General features: G+C 39.0%; 1 protein-coding gene and 1 long non-coding RNA gene across 5 annotated transcripts; both read right to left on the bottom strand.

Moving 5' to 3' along the window:
* Positions 1–509: 509 nt before the first annotated feature.
* LOC147312926 (microtubule-associated protein RP/EB family member 3-like) lies at positions 510–13,171 on the bottom strand. Of its 4 annotated transcripts, none has more exons than XM_086264833.1 (8): positions 13,061–13,171; positions 8,616–8,682; positions 6,751–6,878; positions 6,523–6,668; positions 5,825–5,984; positions 4,091–4,221; positions 3,219–3,365; positions 510–2,022 (listed from the first exon to the last, which is right to left on the bottom strand). In XM_086264833.1, the coding sequence occupies exons 3-8, from the start codon at positions 6,869–6,871 to the stop codon at positions 1,954–1,956; spliced, it is 774 nt and encodes a 257-aa protein (XP_086120959.1). In that variant the 5' UTR covers positions 6,872–6,878; positions 8,616–8,682; positions 13,061–13,171; the 3' UTR covers positions 510–1,953. The 4 variants fall into 4 exon arrangements, with proteins under 4 accessions (XP_086120959.1, XP_086120962.1, XP_086120960.1 ...); XM_086264836.1 differs by having other exon boundaries at positions 6,751–6,875; XM_086264834.1 differs by having other exon boundaries at positions 12,935–13,123.
* A 4,261-nt stretch (positions 13,172–17,432) lies between these two features.
* On the bottom strand, positions 17,433–20,540 carry LOC147312925 (uncharacterized). The gene is made up of 3 exons (XR_015125010.1): positions 20,477–20,540; positions 19,059–19,137; positions 17,433–18,603 (listed from the first exon to the last, which is right to left on the bottom strand). It is a non-coding gene; the product is annotated as an uncharacterized LOC147312925 (long non-coding RNA).
* Positions 20,541–20,701: the final 161 nt, after the last annotated feature.

Genomic DNA, 20,701 nt, shown 5'->3' with positions numbered 1-20,701 from the left:
TCAGTATGCTGCTGATTTGCATAAGCAAAAATGATGTAAATAGAAAACGCTGCTCCTAATGAATAGAAAACAGGAACTACATGAGACTGTGGGGTCTCTGAGTAGTATACTTAACAGCCACGGTGTAGGACTGATCCTGCACAGGTCCTTCATCACGACAGCAGTCAGGCTGTACCATACCCAGACAGGAGAAATACTGTTTAAAAATGCATGTATATTGTTATCATTCCCACTGCGCTTTATGCACATATAAAAAAGTAAAATCTTGGTGTATTTTACTGCATGTAGTAACCATGTGTGCACAGTACAGTATTGTGGCTATTTTGTTTACTATTTCTCTTATTTATTTTTTTCTATTTTTGTTTTTTTTCTATTATGTCTCTAATTTACCTTTCTTCCTGTCCCTTGTGCTGCTGTAACAAGGAAATTTCTCCAGTGTGGGATTAAATAAAGTCTATATCTCTGTAAAAACACGGAAGCAGACAGCACACAGTGATGAGGTCTGTTACTTTTCTTGAAACTCATAGCTTTATTTCATTCCAGCAGTAAATCCAAATGATGCAAGTTTATCACACAGCTGCCATGGCAAGGTGAGAGAGGGTCTGATGTTCTCTTCTCTCAGACTGATCCAACTAATGGCAATCACACTCAGCCTGGCTGTCAATCACAAAAAACAAACCTTTAGTTCTATGGCAGCCATTGTGGTGTGTTAACGCTATGCGACTTATGAAAATTCAATTAAATACAACAACAGAAGAGTAGTGATAGCAGCTAAAATGTTTAACTCAATTAAAACGGTCAAACATTAGTATTTAGTAGTGTCCTCTATAGTCTTCTTTTTTACATTTGTTCATTGATAGAATTCAAAGCCTGACATTTAAATAAGTTTAAACTTATGCCTCTGACTTGGCCACTGAAGAATTCAATGCAAAGGAAACAAAAAAAAAAACAAGTCTTTTTCAACAAATCTACAAAATATAAAATTGCATCTTTCTGTGTCGTTCTGGCTGTAGCCAGTCACTGCATGTTGGCATTTTGGATCATTTCAGTCAGCTTTTTTTGCTACATTTAGTGCAAGACCTTCAGTTTCTACAAACCCCATCTTGTGTTTTTTCAGAAACTGTTTAGAGCAGATTAAAAAATATAAATAAATAAAAACATAAATACATCTAATGGCTCCTAAACAAGCTGTCTGGACAGTTTCATGAGCAAACCCTTTGTGCTGGGACGACTTAATGAATAAAAACATATCTGTGATGCTTCACCTCAGAATGATTGCTTTTTTACGACATACATGTGAGCATTTCAGAGTCTGTGATATGTCTGTGGGCTAAACGTTCACATGTGTCATCGTGTGCAGCGTGCATGCTGCTCTCTGGATAGGCTTAACGCCTTTTTATAATCTCACTTTGAGCCACTTCCAGTCAAAATCTTCTAAAGCTGATCACATTATGTGGAAAACATTGTGTGGTTTCATGTATAAACTTTGCAGAGAACCCTGATCAATATGTGTCTGTGTGTGGTCAATCAGAGTGCATGATGGGAGAAAGTGACCTGACTCATCAGACAGATTCATAGCACTCCAGAGCTGTTTGTCATCTCACTGCTGTTAACTATAAACCTGCGACACACCAGCAGGATGAGAAGCCCCGCAGTACAGTTGTCCCATCAGGTTAGAACAAGTCGAGTAAGCCAAGCCAGGCTGCTGGGTCCGAGTCCAGACCGGTTCGGGTTAAGCGTCCTTTACTAGTAAGAGTTTGGAAAGGAAGTGAGGCTGTACAACAAACATGTTGTGAGATGGACAGCCATGGACAAGACAGGCGAAGTAAGGGGAGTTTGTAAAATGTAAACTAATTAGAGGGAAAACAAAAAGGGGCAAAAATGGCAATTAAGGTCAGATTAAAGGAAGGGAGGTGGAGGAGTGGTGACGGTGATAAAGAGGAGAGGAAGATTTCAGTACTCCTCGTGTTCTCCTCGTGCTCCTTCATCAATTTCATCATCTTCTGGTGGTGCAAATCCCTCCTGGAAAAGATAAGATCAGTGTTTCAGGCTTTACCAGCTGCAGGTCATCTTTCATAAGTTTTTTGCTACATTTGTTCATAATCTCAGTATTTTTTTAAAGATTTCCTCCTTGCACCAATACGTTAAAGCACATAGCTGTTCACTCAGATGTCTCTGTACCTCACTGAGGTGCTTTATTGCTTTACTGACAGACTGATTTCTAATTTTGTGGTAATCTAACCAGATTTAGGTAAAGGCTGCAAAATGCTGTGATGGATTACAGAAAGTAGTAAAATGCAGCCATATCAAATAATAATCACGAGATACGTACGGCAGGTTCTCAGTACCAGCTGGAATATGGGATTTTCCTCGTAATATTACAAACACACTTTAAATAAATGTATAATTCATTTTTGAATCTTTCTGACATAGGTCTTGTACCATGGAAAGTACAACCATCACCCACCTCCACTCCCTCGCTGGTCTCCACTCATAATGCACCTAACAAAGAGTACCAGAGTACTCTTGAGTTTGTCCCAGCACCTCACCCCTCCTGCCTCACACTTGCTAGCTTTGGGGAGTGCTTGAAAAGCACTCACAGAGAACACAGAAGGTCTGTGATTTTATGCATCTTGTGGTTTAATTAGAGTCATTTTTGGAAGCAGTGACAAGCTGTCCTCTCTTGTGTCTTACTATTATTATGTCATAGAAGCAGCTATAGTTTCAGATGTGTCAAAGGTCTATGCTCAGCCACTGTTAGCATCGTACCACATGCCTGAATCCAAATGAACCGTGTCACAGTGATCAAAGGTAAACAAACTGGACTTTGCTCATGGCTCAGATCAGCCTAAAATGTTTAAAATTCCATAATCAGGAATTCAAGGAATTATAACTGGCTCATTACCTGAAAACATGTGCATGACTGCAAGCAGTGTGGAGCATGTAACTCTGAATGCAGGCTGGTGAACATTTGACTATTCAAATGTTCACCAGCCTGCAGATGACATAAATATGTGATGCCTTCGGTAAAGTCAGGGGATAAGGAATTAATCTGAATACTGTGGGAAATAAATGTTCTAACAACCAACAAACATATCGTCTGATTTCTTGTAATATCTCAAGAAATTTTATGAAAGCCTGAGACCAGTCCACCCCCCCAAATTCCTGGTCTGTGCTGTAATTGCTGAATGTAAGTACACATTTTGGCCTGTATTTACCTCTGTAGCATACAGGACGTCCATGATTTTGCTCAAAACTGGGTTGTTTTCTTTCTCCTGGCAGATGAGTTCAATGTCTCTCAGCTTCCCAAAGTAGAAGTCCCTCTCCTTCTCCAGCCCGTCTACGGTCACCTTCAGATCGAGCAACTATGACCAGAAACAACCGTGGGAAAAAAACGATGAGGGAGGCAGCTGAAACAACAATGTTGTTCAACAATAAAAACAAAGAAATAGAAGACACAAAAGAGAAGAAATTATATCATAACATGCTCACAAAGCTGCAGCGTTTTAAGGAAAAAAGCTACATATAAATTTTGTGTACTAATGTCCACAGTCAACTAACAGGATGTGAAGATTTGTTGAGCTGGTCACATCAGAACCTTTTCAGTGTTTTCAGCCTGACTTGTGTGAGTCAGAAAAACATTCCAAAGTTAAATTGTTGTACCACTCTTGCATTTTTCCCACCGACACAGTCCTGGTACAGAAACAAGGAACCAGCTCCAAGACTGGTTCCACTGCCAAAAAGGTGGCAGCACAAAATTTCTATGTCCAAAGATGAAACTATTGACATGTGTAGCTATGAGAGGGACACTGCAGAGTGACTTAAGAGATTTCCATCCAAAAGTACTCCTGGGTCTGTTAGTGACTCTGTGTCACAGAGCAGATCAGCAGAAATGTGGGCTGGTTCTTAAGGAGTAGTAATCAGAATCCAGCACCAGTACTCACACTGAAAAAAGAAATCTGGGAAGCTTCCAAACCACTACCAACTTCATTAATGCTGAAGGGTTTGAGTAATTATGCAGTTTTGATGTGAGAGCTGCACAGGACCTCTGTTACAGGGTTTTCTTGAAAAGTTATCAGGGCAGCGGTACCTGCTGGTTGAGCTCTATGAGCTCAGCGTCTCCTCCATTACGTGTCACAGGAGGGTTCCTGCGGGCTGATGCTATCTGCCTCTGCGGGGTGGGGACACTCTTTGGTGCTGTGGGAGATGTTCTCATGGGGCCTATATGAAAGAAGCACATGTTTACATATCTATACATCTATTTAGTTCGTCAGCCCCTAAGTATGTCTGAGTATTTACAGCAAAATCCTTCTTGATGTAAGTTTACTAATCAAGAGCTATTTTGATAATATCTTGTTTGCTAAAAAATACGATAAGATCCTTTTAATTCCCCAGAAAGTTCTATTTTTACAAAACATCACATCTCTTAATGGCTCAATCCAGAGTGGTGTTTGTTCAGTAAATCTCATGAGAGCACTGAACACATACCATGCTAATTCACAACAGTGACTGAGTAAACCAAAGAAAAGGAAACAGTACACATTTTTATTTTAGCGTGTGGACACCACAAACTGCCATGAAACTATATTGTGCATGCATCAGTGAAACAGCATGACTGGCTAATGTGTTTCCTGTTTCACCTGGTAATTGGTTCTTTGTGGGCAGGGCTGGGACATAATCCTCCCATTTGTATTCAGGATACTTTAAAGGCCACATGATGTTCCACTTTGAGGTATATTACTGTCAGTTAGTACGCCTCTGTTTTTAATGCTGTGACTCACTACAAAATACCAAACCTCAGAGAACACGGGCTGCGCAGCTCTGATGTTTAACAGCTTTGAATCAGAATTCAAGTCCATACACTCACCTGCCACTTCATTAGGTATACCAGTTCAACTGCTCATTAATGCTAAAAAATAATGAGCCAATCATATGGAAGCAACTCAGTGCATTTAGGCATGTAGACTTCATCTACTGAAGTTTAAATTGAGATCCAAAGTGATGAAGAAAGATGATCTAAGTGACTTTGAACGTGACATGTTTGTTGGTGGCCAATGGGCTGTTATACCATTTTAGAACTACACATTTCAGAAACTGATCTACTGGAATTTTCCCTCACAACAATCTCTAGAGTTTACAGGAACTGGCCTTAAAAAAGGGCAAATACCGAGTCAGTGGCACTTCTCTGGATGAAAAGGCAGAGTTGATGTCCGATGTCACAGTGGAGAGAATGCCTAGTCATAGAACCTCGAGTCTACAGCAGCAGCAGAAGACCGCACTGGGTACCACTGCTGTCAGCTAAGAATAGGAAACAGAGCCTATTCACAGGACAATAACTTTACGAAAGCAGCATTTTTCAAAGATTGGAAAAATACTGCATTCAAGAAGCTTGACCTACAGTCTTAAATATTTCCTTAAAGTTTTTCATATTATTAATGCTGTACATGCAGAAGAAATACTAAAATTGTAATATGAGAGTCGAACTTAACTCATTCACTGCCAGCCATTTTCAAACGTATGCTTTCAATTGACGTCTATAGACGTCAATGGCAGTGAATGAGTTAATAGGAAGGAGCTGGCAGACAGATAATTAGAGCCCCTAGTGCTGCCCACAACCAGCCAGGATCGAGCACTCCATAAACTGAGTAACACACTGCACACACACATGCTGCATGGAGGGGATGTTACCTGAGCGAGTGGGTCTTTTAGGTTTATGATGAATAGGTTTACCTGGGTTAGAGGTGGGGATGTGGTAGCATGAAGATGTGAGAGAAGTAAAATGAAGGGTTTAGGTTCACGCACAGCTGACTATGTCGTGTTGTACCTGGATTAGGTGGAGGCGGCGTTCCTTCCTGGCCCTGCCGTGTGAGCAGAGGGTCGTATTCTTTCCCGTCATAGTTGGCATCAAAAAACTTCTTAAACCACTGAAGGAACTCAAAATTGTCCTGGAACTTCCCCTTCACCAATTTCTCCACCGGGATGATCTGAAATGTTTTTAAATAGCAGGAGAAAAACATTCTTGAAATGTCATAAAAGGGAATCTTGGGATTAGATACTCCAATAACTGTCATTTTGGGGTAACAGCAGCCATCTTTAAGATGATCTGCATGTTATCACCTTGCTTCCTTCTGTCAAGGTAAATGATCCTTAAAAAAAAAAAAATCACATTCGTAATAATAGAATGACAACTTTAAACACAACTTTATCTACAGTACAGTTAAAAACAATTTAGACTGTGCCACAGTACTTTAACTGTACTGACTTAAATAGTAAACAGAGTGGTTCTTATATACAACGTCACTCAAGCTGTTTTAGCTATGGTTTTTCTACTTAAACATTCGTACTCTGATGGATGCCTCTAAGAGCTTAGGGTTAGTCCAAGTTTGTGCAAGGTTATTTGGCATGTAGGCTAGAGCAGCAAGGGATGAGCCACTAATATAAACTACTTATAACTAATATAAAAGTACAGATATGACACCTCGGATAATAAGAACAAACAGCAGTTGGTTTCCCTGTTCCCACCTTGTCAACGGTCATTCTCTTGAACGCAGCCTGTAAGACCTTGAAATTGTGGATGTATTCATGTTCCAGTTTTGCGTTGAACTTGACTTTCTTCAGTAATATGCAGCCTGGAAACAGCATGTCCATGAACTGGCAGTAAGCTGCGCCTGAAAAAACAGAACAGGAGCACAAAGTCAAGAAAAACATTTATTTTAATTTAAAGCTTTTTCTCGAGAAGTGTGTGTTTACCTGTACACAGCTGCTCAATCTTTGTGTAGGTGAGCTGCAGAGAGTCGTTCACCCACGCCAACATGTCATGGCGACTCAGGTTCTCTATGGTCATAGAGGTGGAGTAGACATTCACCGCCATCCTCCTGCTAGGCACCCACAAACACGCAAGCACATGTAAAGATATTAACATCAGTGTAACATCTGAAGGCTCCAGACAATCTTTTTTCACTGACACATAAGTCTGATTAATCTATGAAAATGTGTTTATATCTATATAAAGTAAAAGTAAGCGACTCCACATAATGAAGAATATGTGTATCCAGGAGCGTGGCAAAAAGGAGCGTATTAAATGACAGAGAATTCATGATCTTTTTTATTTTATTTACCATCCATCCATCTTCATCCGCTTTATCCGGAGCCGGGTCGCGGGGGCAGCAGCCTAAGCAAAGAGGCCCAGACCTCCCTCTCCCCAGCCACCTCCTCCAGCTCATCCGGGGGAACACCAAGGCGTTCCCAGGCCAGCCGAGAGATATAATCTCTCCAGCGTGTCCTGGGTCTGCCCCTGGGCCTCCTCCCGGTGGGACATGCCTGGAACACCTCACCCAGGAGGCGCCCAGGGGGCATCCTTGTCAGATGCCCGAACCACCTCAGCTGGCTCCTTTCGATGTGGAGCAGCAGCTGCTCTACTCTGAGCCCCTCCCGGATGGCCGAACTTCTCACCCTATCTCTAAGGGAGAGGCCAGCCACCCTTCGGAGGAAGCTCATTTCCGCCGCTTGTATCCGCGATCTCGTTCTTTCGGTCACTGCCCACAGCTCGTGGCCATAGGTGAGGGTAGGGACGTAGATCGACCGGTAAATTGAGAGCTTCGCTTTTACACTCAGCTCCCTCTTCACCACGACGGACCGGTGCAGCGTCCGCATTACTGCAGCCGCAGCCCCAATCCGTCTGTCGATCTCCGGCTCCCTTCTCCCATCACTTGCGAACAAGACCCCGAGATACTTGAACTCCTCCACTTGGGGCAGGAACTCATCCCCGACCCGGAGTGGGCACTCCACCCTTTTCCGGCTGAGAACCATGGCCTCGGATTTGGAGGTGCTGATCCTCATTCCCGCTGCTTCACACTCGGCTGCGAACCGTTCCAGTGCGAGCTGGAGGCCCTCACCCGATGAAGCCAACAGAACCACATCATCTGCAAAAATCAGAGATGAGATTCTGAGGCCACCGAAGCGAAAGCCCTCCGCCACTTGGCTGCGCCTAGAAATCCTGTCCATAAAAATTATGAACAGAACCGGAGACAAAGGGCAGCCCTGGCAGAGCCCATCACCCACCAGGAACGAGTCCGACTTATTGCCGGCAATGCGAACCAAGCTCTTGCAACGGTTGTATAGGGATCGAATGGCCCGTAGCAATGGGCCAGACACCCCATACTCCCGCAACACCTCCCACAGGGCACCCCGAGGGACACGGTCGAATGCCTTCTCCAAGTCCACAAAACACATGTAGACTGGTTGGGCAAACTCCCATGCACCCTCAAGTATCCTGGAGAGGATAAAGAGCTGGTCCAGTGTTCCGCGACCAGGACGAAAACCGCATTGTTCCTCCTGTATCCGAGGTTCGACTAGCGGACGAACTCTCCTTTCCAGCACCCTGGCATAGACTTTCCCAGGGAGGCTGAGGAGTGTGATCCCCCTGTAGTTGGAACACACCCTCCGGTCCCCCTTCTTAAAGATGGGGACCACCACCCCGGTTTATTTACCTTTTTTTTTAAATCACCATTTGGTAATTTTGAATAACCTATTACATCTTTATCTTCATGTTTTATTACGTTTATTTAAGTTTGCATGCTTTGTAATAAAACATATGGGAACACACATTTACTCACCTGTGCTGGGTGTGTGTTGGAGCGTACTGCTGAGAACTGGGTTGTGCTTGACCACTTATACAAAGACCTGGAGACAGAAACCGGAATCATGTTCAGTATCAGCCCGGTTACAGTTTATACTTCACATAAGGTAATCATCTACTCAAAAGTGCTAATTTAACTGTCTGGGGACATGTTTACATAAGTAAGTTTTAGAATTATGTTGAAACACTGAAATTGACCAAGTCACAATGATTTAACCCTTTAAAGAAAATTCAAAACCAACAAAATATAGCAACATTAAGGTCTTTAGTTCAAGCTGACCAAATATGAAATACGTGATGTGATTAAATCTGTGTGCTGATTTCTACTAAAACACTGAGAAATTCAAACTGGCTGACTTCTTGCTGAGTTTAGGGCACAGCTCCTAGATCCGTTTTTTTACATCTTCGGATATTTGAGGTGTTTACATAATTTCATAAACATATGTGAAACACTGTGGTGTGGCTACTTTATTAAAATGCTGTAAGTGAAGCTACATTTTGCACCCCAAACATGGCAGACTCAGTACTGACGTAAATATGTGGAAATATCTGAGGTCTCAAACAAATAATCAGTGAAATTTCAATAAGAACATCTTAAACAATAAAAACTAAACATAAAGTAGAGTAAACTCTTAATAGAAACTGACTGAAACCAAACTGAATGCAAAACAAGAAAATACATAAACTGCAAACCATAAAAATAGGTCATGGAGGTTTACCCCTCGCCAGGGTTACAGAGGGACATGCCACAGAAAACCTGAGGCCGGGCCTCTAATCTCTGCCCAGTTAATCCTGTTAGCCCAGGTTCAACATGCTGTGCCCATCGCAGTTCAGACCGCCTGTAGGTGCGTCAGACAAACATAAAAACCAACCCAGCAGGGACGCATCACACTGACAGGTGAGATAAGGAAAAATCCAACAATACCACAGCATTTCCTGTGAGCTGATGTCCTCCAAAATAAACACAATACAGGATGTTGTGCTGAACAATCACTTCCTGACTGCAGGAAATACTGCCAAATATTCCAGTATTTCAGTGTCTGAACACAGAGTCCTCACATAAAATACTACAGTTCAACTACTCTGTGAACTCCAAGCAGTTAAATAATGAAGTCTGCTCTATGACTTTTTCAACCACCCATGATGCAAAGCTGACAGTTATTCAAACAACTTTCAGGTCAATGCGACTGTTCAGGCAAATTATTCAAGAGTGACACGGTACTACAACAACTCACAACTGTATTTATTTCTTATCAGCACAGCAAAAATAACACCCAAGCTGGCCACAAGTTTCAGGTCATATAAGGACACGGATTGTCATGGATTTTCAACTTAGTAGGTTTTTAGAACCTTTTTTCTGGATCAGACTGGTAGGTGATGACAACGTGCAGTGATGTGAAAAAGAAAGTTTTCTCAGGAGTCTGTGCAGTCCTGTGAAAAACTAAATACACTCAGTGATTCAATAGTCTGTAGGACTACTTTAAGCACTTGAAGTAGCTGTTTTCTGTCTGACTTTATCAGTCTCTTACATTGCTGTAGAGGTATTCTGGCCAAGTCTTCTTTACAACATTGCTTTGGTACATTGAGGTTTGTAGGCATTCATCTATACGCAGTTCTCTTAGATCCAACCACAGCATTTCAATCAGGTTTGCGTGTGGACTTTGATCCACTGATTGATTCTTTTCAATCAGTGATTCTTTTCTTTTTAAGCCAAGCAAATTTATAATATATTTCTACCTAATCCATCCTTAATTCCAGGGAAGATACTAACTACGCTACTTTTGTTCTTACATTAAACTTATGCTGTGTCACTGCTAATACAGCAAAATGCTGCTGTTGTTGGCACCTTGTTTCAGTAGATTCACACTTCAGATTAGGTAATGTGTCATCAATGACAGTAGTTCATTGGAAAAGAAGTAAAGAAAATTATCTTCATTTACTAACACGTATAAATGCTGCTACTTGCAAGCTACAAGCATTAATAACACATTGTTTCGATTTATTTTATACCACCAGAAATATCAATATCACAAGTTTTTTTAAACTATGGTGACATAACCTTGAGCCGTTGTCACACATCCCTAATACACAGGTACTATATATTCAGGATATAAGGTGTGGAAATGAAGGCAACATAAAACAAATATCCAGAAATCTCCAGAGAAATGTCCAAGTCAAACCAAAAAAAAAATAATAATCTGACAACTCCCTTCTATTATAATTCTAATTTCAAACACCATCCACACATAACAGCCAACTGTTTCTGGAATTATTTCACTTGTTGAAGTCAAATATAAATTTGGGTCTTCTTTTAAATGTTATTAGCATTTTATGTTGATAGGAACACACTTTGATAACCTTCAGATTAAATGAAAAACCATCAAAATGTGAGTACAGACTGAATGATAAATAAAGTGATGTAACATTATTCAGCTCCTGATTGTGTTTTGCTTTGTGTAATGTTAGTTTTAGAGACTCTCTACAATATAGACAAAAGAAATATGTTCATAAAAAGTGTAACCGGACCAATGAATTTGACCCAGCAGCACTGAAACACTGTAATATAATAATAAATAATAATTTTAGAAAATAATTTTAATCAAAGCTCTGCAACTGAACAGTCTTCATTATTGAACATGATAGCTGCTCATGATCATGATGACAAACAAACCACATCAATAATTATAAAAGACACTTTTGTTTTTCAGAGTAAAAGTAACATGGGAAATTCAGAAATTACTGTCAAAAAAGATAACAGATTGAACATGTTAGTATACTAATCAATGACCCTTTTTCATCCAGCAACAAGCCCTAATAATCAACAACAAATAAAAGAAAAAACAACAACTATAATTTACAGATTTTTAAAAAGGCAATTTTTGAGTCTTAAAAAAAATTGGTTCTATAATACCTTTCATACATGTGACAAGATCTCCAACACTACTGACTGAAATGCAGCCCAAACGTGACAGAGCCTCCACCATGTTGTACAGATGGCTGTAGACACTCCTTGTTGTACCTCTCTCCTCATTCTCTTTTGTAAATATTGATGATGATTTGAAACACAAATTCCTAATTTGGACTCATCACTACATGCGACCTACTGACACTAATTTTCGGTCCTGTACTTGTGTAAGTTGGGATATCTCAGCATTTTCTCTCAGGTCCTGTGTCAGGTCTTTACTGTATTTTTTCCTGTTTCTTAAAAATGCTGTTCATCTGCTGTAGATAATTTTATAGGCCTATCACTTCTACTTTATCTTCCACTAATCAACTGTACTCTGATTTTCCTTTTAAAAAGCACACTGTGCACACCATGGTGAGATATGTCAAGTTTTAAGCAAGGGAATCACCTTGTTGGTTCAAAAATACTATTTATGCATATGTTATATTTGGTACTTTACACAGCTCCAACTAAAGACATGATGTGTGCCAGTAAAAACTTGCTTGGTTTGTCCTGATACATTTTCAGATTTATTGTAAAAAATCGTTGGCTGACACAGCTGTCCTCTCTTTTTTTTTTTTTTTATTAATAGAACTCATACATTTAATTTAAAGCTTAAATTAGCAAATATTTTTCTATTATACATTTATAGGGTTAATTATGAAGCTACTAATAAATCATGCTGATAGATTGACCTATAAAGTGATAGTATTTTTCTTTTTTTTGGTAAAGTCTGACGTACTGTCGGGAAATAAACAAGAGTAAATAAATAAATAACAGAGAATACAATTTACTAATTAAAAGAAGATGTACTAGTTAAAATTGACTGAAAAAACTTCAGACTTACAGGACACTTCTGCTTAGTTTGAAATAATATCATATTGGAGCGGTTATAAAGAGCTCTTTGTCAAAAGGTTTTTAATCAGATAAGGGGCTCAATCTGATAAAAACTGTATTTCTTTATCAGCAGAGGTAATTTTGCATTTTATAGTTTGATCTAAGCAGGCTATGAAAAGTTTGGTAATGCAATAGTTTATAAACCATGGTTTGTTGGACAGTTAAGGGCTGAACTTCGTTCACGGCTCGGTGTTTTGACAGTTGACGTTACAGTCGTTTCAGCGCTGCTCAGACCGATCAGCTAGCTCCCGGCTAACTACTCGCCCCCCGCAGGTTGTGGTGGGGTTCCGTGGGTGTTTGGCTACTGTTGTTTTAAATAAGCAGTTTTTCCAGCTTATTTTATTTCCCTACACTTGTATCCGCTAACTTTAACACACCCGAGCGTAACTGAAAACGCGACTTTTACAGGCTAACGTTACCCCCCTCTGGAGGCCTTTTCGATAATACATACGCACCTTACCAGCCAACGACTGGCTGTCACCTACGGGACGATTGGAGTCTTTTTCCCGTGATAAAGTGGTTTAGACAGCACGGACTGGGCCGTGCGGAGGGCCGTTTTTAATAAAGTTCTTGTTACTCACTGAAGCTACCGCCGTCTCTCTCTCCGCCGTCCCGCTGCTTCTGCTGATGGGCTTTCCGTTGCTATAACCCCGACTGTCGCCCAACCAAGTTGCGCGAGATTGCGACCCACTAAGCCACCGGCAATGCGCATGCGCAATCCAGTGTCTACATTTTTACAGGAGTTTCAGTGAAACTGTGTCCACTGAGCGGCCATGATGGAGACGGACTCTAGCAGCGTGACTGCGACAGTATTTTTTTCTGGAAGAAGCGCTCACTGTGGCATTTAAACATTGTATTCACCCTGTTGAACTACAGTCTAAGTGGGTCTGAACTATGTAAACACATAAGAATTTTAGTTCGAGGATAAGAGAGATCAATTTAAACCTTATGCCTATTAAACTGACTTCTTAGAAAGAGCTGGATAGGATAGAAACTATAAGATGTTAATTTCGTTCTGATTCATCCTGTACATGCCCAATTCAGTTACTCTATCACATGTGAAAAATTAGCACCTTTTGACAAACACAGACAATTTAAGAAAAAAAGTAACAGACCTCTCTGTGTTGAATCATATCTGTTATTAATCTCTGTCTCTCTTCCACAGCATGTCTTTATCCTGTTTTCCTTCAGATGGCCGCCTCTCCCTGAGCCTGGTTCGGCTGGAGGTTTCTTCCTGTTAAAAGGGAGTTTTTCCTTCCCACTGTCGCCAAAGTGCTTGGTCATAGGGGGTCATATGATTGTTGGGTTTTTCTCTGTATCTACTGTACAATATAAAGCGCCTTGAGGTGGCTTTTGTTGTGATTTGGAGCTATATAAATAAAATTGAATTGAATTGAATTGAAATTGAATTGAATAGTCGAAAGAAGGTCTTCACAAAGAATTAACAAAATACCTGATGAGTACGATGAGGGTTGCAGATGCATTTTATTGACTATGACCATGTGAGGTAAGCCAATAGGAATTGATAGAGGATAAGGTAGGGAAAAGTTAGAAATTTGTGATGGTGGCCATTTAAAATATAGTATAGCAGAAATACTAACATTTTTTGTGATTAAAATTACAGGTAAAAGAACTGGCATATCAGCTTGCAGTGAAACATGAATGTAAATATCCAAAGTCATTGGACAAATCCTTGAGGACTGGGCCAGAAAGTTTCTCAGTAGGAAGTATAGTGGAAATAAATCAGGATGGATGCAAGAAACAGAGTTCCTCATCTATAGTTGAAGCACTTTGCAAACCACACCAAAGTCAGCCGTAAAGAAAGTGATTCTTCCCATGGATAAACACAGTTCACACCTGCCAACTGCAGCCATTGACTTCTGCAAGAGCAATGGAATTGCGATGCTTACATTCCCCCAGAAGCTTGGGTTAAGTGCCTGACCTGTACTCTGTGGGCTCGTGAGGCCTGCACTCAAAGGGTGCCATACATCTGTCATCACTGTGATTCTGATAGTGATTAAAAACTTGACACAAACACATACAGTGCAGTTGATGAAGCTGGTGCACAACTACATTTTTTCAGCTTCATTATAATGTTCAGATATTAGCTGTAGCTACATCAGTTCTTATAAGTGCATTCAGGTGTAGAATAAAAAAGATTACATGATTACATAACCCAGACCATGGGGTTGATTGTCACATTTCTCTCTTTGTGTTTGAGACCATACCATGCAATTAGTAACTGCGTTGCAGAAAAAAATAGCTCTACTATTTCATAGAGACATGTAAAAACTTTGCATTGCATTTTGAATCCACTACCTTAAAAGAGCTCAAAGCTACAGCCAAAAATGTCAGGAATGTTACAACTATCCCCGGTCTCCCCTACTTCAAGGGTAGTTTTCCATCTAAAAATCTCTGTTTTCTGCATTATCCGCTTGCTTATTACCCACCAGTCTACTGTTATGTACAGCCCTGTCGGCCTCTGTTTTGTTGTTGTTATCTTTTTTTTAAATTTTAAATTTTTACTGACTTACAATAAGAAAGACTCATTTCTGCTGTTCAATACTGAAGAAATTTAAACTTTTTAAAATCATGTGAAATTGCAAAATGCTTAGCTGTGTCTCTAATTAAGATTCTGTAACTTTGATGCACTTCACTTCAGCAGCATCAGGTAATGTTCATATGTTGATTCATGGTTTTCTTCCGTATTTATTCTATTGCAGAATATTTTTAAAGGTGATTATCTGCTATAAAAAGCCAGGCCAGGAAAATCTCCTTCGTGCTTTTTTGTGTTTTATGCTCAGTTAATTTGACAAAAAGGCATCTGCTGTGACGCTTACACCTCTGATAGTCTCACAAGTGTCAGCTTTCTTAGATATAACAATATGGATATGTACTGATAAATGATCAGAATTATAATATTTCTGACTGTCTGAGGGAAAAGTTCCCCGATTCAAATTGAATCGAACCGTGTGAATTGGAATTGAGCCGATTCTAGAAATCAGTGACAATACCCAGCCCTAGTTTTAAATCCTTTATTGCCAGTTTACAGACCATGAATGGAGTTCAGAGAAAACAAAAACAAAACAAAACTACAGAGAAAAAGAAACCACAGTTTAGCTGAAACCTAACAAAAATAACTTTTACAAACCCAAGTATGCCAACACCAGAAAAACAGAAAATAAAAATTCACTCATTTACAAACTATTTGTGTTAATGGGTTAAATAGTGAAAAAACAAAACAAAACAAAAAAACATGAGTCATAGCATGAACAAGGAGACACTCACAAAGTGAATGTCATAACCTAAGCTAACATCAAAATGCTCAGCAAACCATAACTCAAACATACATCCTAGCAAAAGCAACTTGAAAACCAAGGTGTGTGTGGTCAGCAATGGATGGTACATCGGCGTCAGTCCTATTATTGAGAGAGCACTAATGAAAGAACAAAATTACCCGCCTCCCCTGAGACAGAACATTACCTGATCATATCAAAGCAGTTTTTTATTTTCTTGCAGATGTCTGACCAGGAAATATGCTCGTTCTGTATTACAACTTCTAAAAATTGGATGTGAAAAAAATTGATTCACATTCAAGTGCAGTGTTGATCTGAGGAGTTGATGAATATCAATTACCTCCTGGATAAATTTGGCCACCTTGTTTTGTTTTATCCAGTGACTCAGGGCTTGTGATTCATTTCTCCACATATTCTGTAACTCCTCATGGGTATAAGCTGAATGATGTATTATGAAGTAACTGCCTTCCATAACAACTGAAGATATGATTAAAAAGGTGTTTCAGGTCATTTGTATAAACAGAGAACAGGAAGTAAGCCAGGCAACTTCCTTGTGGAAGCCCACAGTCTAACTTTCTCCAGTGAGAAGGGCAGCTGTTGTAGTACACTTTCTGTCTTCTGTCAGAGAGAAAGCTTTTCATCATAGTAACAGCCTCTTGTGAGAAGTTATTCGATTTTAAATTGTCAATCAGCATTTCAGGACTGATTGTGTCAAGGAAGGAATTTAATCCTTCTTTGATTTCTTGAATTCTTTGAGCTCCTTCTGCACCATTGTTAGGTTCTGTAGGCAAGTCTTGTGTCATTTCGTGAAGAGTTTTTTGATGCTGAGCAAACAGATTATTGTTAGTAAAGTGCTCCGTCATCTGCTCCACCAGAATTTTCTCCAGGATCTGACTTAAAACAGGAAGGACATGTTTTGGCCTGAAATCATCGTTTCTGCTCTGTGAAGCTAGTAATATTTTGGAATTCTTCCACTGAGATGGAAACACACCATGGATGATGCTCCTGTTCAGAATGTGGCATATGGGAGCAGAGATGTACGGAGCAGCAATTTTTAGCAGTCTAGCATCTATTTCATCTGTACCAGGAGTCACAGACTGTGTGAGTGACTGTAACAAAACCATAACTTTGTTATCGTCTATTGGCACAAATTTAAGCCCAGATTCACTCGACCCCGACATAAGTGGGTCTTCATCACTAACATGCTGAGATTCATCCTTATAATACCGAAACTCATTAAATATGTTTGCTGGAACCTCTGGTACCTCAGATTCAGGGGGAAAATGATTGTTCTTCATGTGTTGGAACCTTTTAGAAATTTGTTTTCATAAGGCTCTTATAACTCGTTGTAGTTGTTTTCTTTCTTTATTTTCTTGTACATCAGTTTTACTCCTCTTTACTCCATCTCTTTCCAGTATTAAATCTATTATGTCTTCATCCCACCACCACGGTTCAGGATGATCCTCAGTTGTAATCTTTGGAGCATGCCTGTTTGCTATTCGGATAAAGATTTCATTAAACATTAAACTCATCACATGTTAGATGAATGTGTTTTATTTTATTATAATTCTTTCTTGTTTGTCTGAACAAATACGTGTGTGTGAGTATATCTACACATATATTTGTATTCGTAAATGAAAATACATGTAGATGAGTATATATTGTTTTTTTTTATTGTTTGTTTTATTATGTCTGAAATAAATAAAGAGAAAAGAAAAAAAAGAAAAGAAAAAAACTTGGATAAAGCATTCTCAGGGTCAAGGTCCTCTGTTACCTCATTCCATTATTCTGCATCAATATCCCTAATGAAACTGTGAATGGTTATTCTTTGGGGTACTTTTCTTTCATTTACAACAACCATAACAAGATTATGATCACTACAGCCTGTGACAATTGAGTATAGAGGGTAACAAAGCTCTGGAATATTTGTGTAGATGTGATCAATACAGTTCTCTTCTCTGGTAGCACAGTTTACAATCTGTTCTAGACCACATCTCTCACAAAACAACTCAATATTTTTTTTTTCACCTTTTGCTAACCAATTCTTGTTAAAGTCGCCCAGCAAGAAAATGTCTTTTTCTGTTCGGTCTCTCTCTGATATCTCCATGCCTTCAAGATACTTAAAATCAGATTTTTTTGATATATAACAACATCCTATTAAAACTGGTTTGGTATGTGGCAGGTAAATGTCAGCCCAGATAATTTCTATATTAGACAGATTTGAGAAAACGTGTCTCTTAACTGGAATGTGATCTTGAACATAGAGAGCTACACCACCTCGATACCAGTTACTATTATTATGTTTTCTATCGCATCTGTACAACTTGTAATTGTCTATTTTTAGTTCAGAGTCTTTAATTCTTGTGCCTAAATGAGTTTCAGTGAGAGCTAGCACGTGTATTTTATAAAGTGTTAAAAAGAGGTGAATGTCGGGAATCTTATTTCTAAGGCTGCATACATTCAGATGAGCTATACGCAAGTTTTTAGTTCGGGGATCTAAATCAGCCATGGCCGTGTTCCTCCGCTGTTGTCAGGCCTGATTATCAGTTGTCCACTTCTGGTCAACGCTCAGTGTGCAACACAAACACAGCACAGTTATTACAAAAATGCACTGAAACATTGTTAGATGAATGCTCAGATAAATCATCATGTAAGATCCGGAGAACCCAGATGATCAAATATATATTAACTCATTGTTGTCAAAAGTCAGAGGTTTATATACACTTATCATGAGCATGAATGTCATGATAATTTGGGCATTTTAATGACTTCTTTCATCTTTTTGTTTTGCAGGGTGGAATGATTGTACAGCATACATCTTTAATGACCTGGAAAAACAAGAATTGGGTGCACAAAGTTATTTTGGATGGGGATCTGGGAGGAGAGTTCCCTGGACACCAAAGTTAATATAGTTAACTAAAACTAAAGTAAAATCTAAAACTTGATGTGAAAATTATTATTATTAGTATTTGTTAGTCTGGTAAAAAAAACAAAATCCAATAATATAATATAATATAATATAATATAATATAATATAATATAATATAATATAATATAATATAATATAATATAATATAATATAATATAATTAATGAGGAATTGACGAACATGAAAAAATTGAAAATATAAAACTATCATAACGCTGCTGAACACCATCCTTTGTCTCATCAGGAGTGTGCCCTAATGTCTGCTACAGGTGTTCTTTTGATTTGTCACCCTGGTTTAAGTTTGTTCTGAGTCAAACTAGTGGCTCATTTTATAATCTGACTGACAGTAAACTCACCTGAAGGTTGTGTTGATGTTCAGAGACTCTAACTTGATGCTTGTCTTTTAGCTCTGGAGCTTCTGTGGGTTCGATTTACCTGGAGGGTAGAAAATATTCTGGTTATTTGGATTCACATGTGGTGTACTCATGTATACAAGTTAAAAGTCCTATATGATGAAAATATCCACTCTGCTGCTTTGTCACAGGGGAGAGTCATTCAGAGGTAGTGGTGATTCTTGTAAAGAGCCAAAAAACAAACAAACAAACAAACAAAAAAAAAAAACCCAACCCACTTATTTGCCATTTAACTGAGGTTTAAATAAAATATGGAATCATAGACTTCTGATGGTTTACTGTATATGTAAATATCATTTAGCAAGAGCTAAGCTGGAATGGAACAAAGAAAAGCTTATGGTCTCTTTTGGTGCTCCGAAAAACTTTGTTGTTAGCCCATAACAGTGCAATGAATGCTGTAGAAAAAGTTTAAAGTGCAATTTGCCATGTGTGTCTTTTTGATGAATTTGTTTTTAAAGCATACTTTTTAATTGTCACATCAAAAACTGAGCAGCTGGAATCAATGGCAAGACAACGAATCATTTAAATGTTTAAACAAGCTATTGAAGCACATGAACAGTTGATGGATGGGTGGTTGCTTGGTTGCCCTTCAGAGGCTGGAAAGCATGAAGGACTTGGATAAAAAGTCAATTTGTGAAAACAGAAGAGTGACACCAAATGTAAACAATGCCAGAAAGACTACAGCATACAATTAAAGTATCAAACTTTGAAATATACAAACTTATTATTTATTAAGAAGAGTGCAGTCAACAATAAGGAGTACTAAATTAACACTGTGCGAGTGATAAGGAGAATCATGTAACCTGAGAGTAGACATGAGCCTCAGTGAATCATATGATGTTCAATGCACTGTTTTACATTAAGAAATAAATTAAATTCTGTTTTAGAATAAATTGTTCCTTCGGTTTCTTGTTATAATGATGACAGAACGATCCAAAGAGGGTGTGTGTCTGACAAGCTTCGAGAACATGGAGTATGACACAGCATTACTCAGTGTTACGCGCAGATTCATGGCACAAAACTAAACTCTGAATTTATCCAAATAACTTTTTCTTCTTCATTCATCCAATCAGTGACCAAGCTACATAAAAAAAAAAAGACATTTTATTAGACAGATTTAATGGCCCAAAAGCCCCAGAAGCTGTTCATAACAACATGTAGGGTATCAAGCTTTACAAAAGGGATACTGATGCCTTTGATACCTTCGATACTCTACTCACGATGAAGCTCTTACTCCAACAACAACATGATTCTCATTTCAGGACTTTTACTTCTATAAATGCTCTCACACTGACTTATTACAATCCTACACTTTCAAAAATTCTACTAATAAAACAAATGTTTTGATAGGTCTGACTCACCAGTTGAATGAACTTCACCTAAAAATGGCACAAAGGAGATCGGGCGTCCTGGCTCAGGTGCGTCTGTGTTGTATCTAACTGAACTACAGGGCATCTTTATATATCAGCTGATGATGTCAAGATGGCAGAATGTAGTTTATCAGGTTTACCTACACTGATATGAAAAAAACCTTCGAAATGGAAAAGTGTGTCTGACGTTTGAGCTTTAAAAGACACAAGAAGCTT

Source organism: Aulonocara sp. 'chitande type north' Nkhata Bay, linkage group LG15 (genome assembly GCF_057382095.1).
Source record: "Aulonocara sp. 'chitande type north' Nkhata Bay isolate Kocher_YH1m ecotype deep benthic linkage group LG15, A_spYH_male_GT1.1, whole genome shotgun sequence".
Taxonomy (NCBI): domain Eukaryota; kingdom Metazoa; phylum Chordata; class Actinopteri; order Cichliformes; family Cichlidae; genus Aulonocara; species Aulonocara sp. 'chitande type north' Nkhata Bay.
The sequence above is the reverse complement of the archived record's forward strand: the minus strand, read 5'-3'. Positions and strand labels throughout refer to the sequence as shown.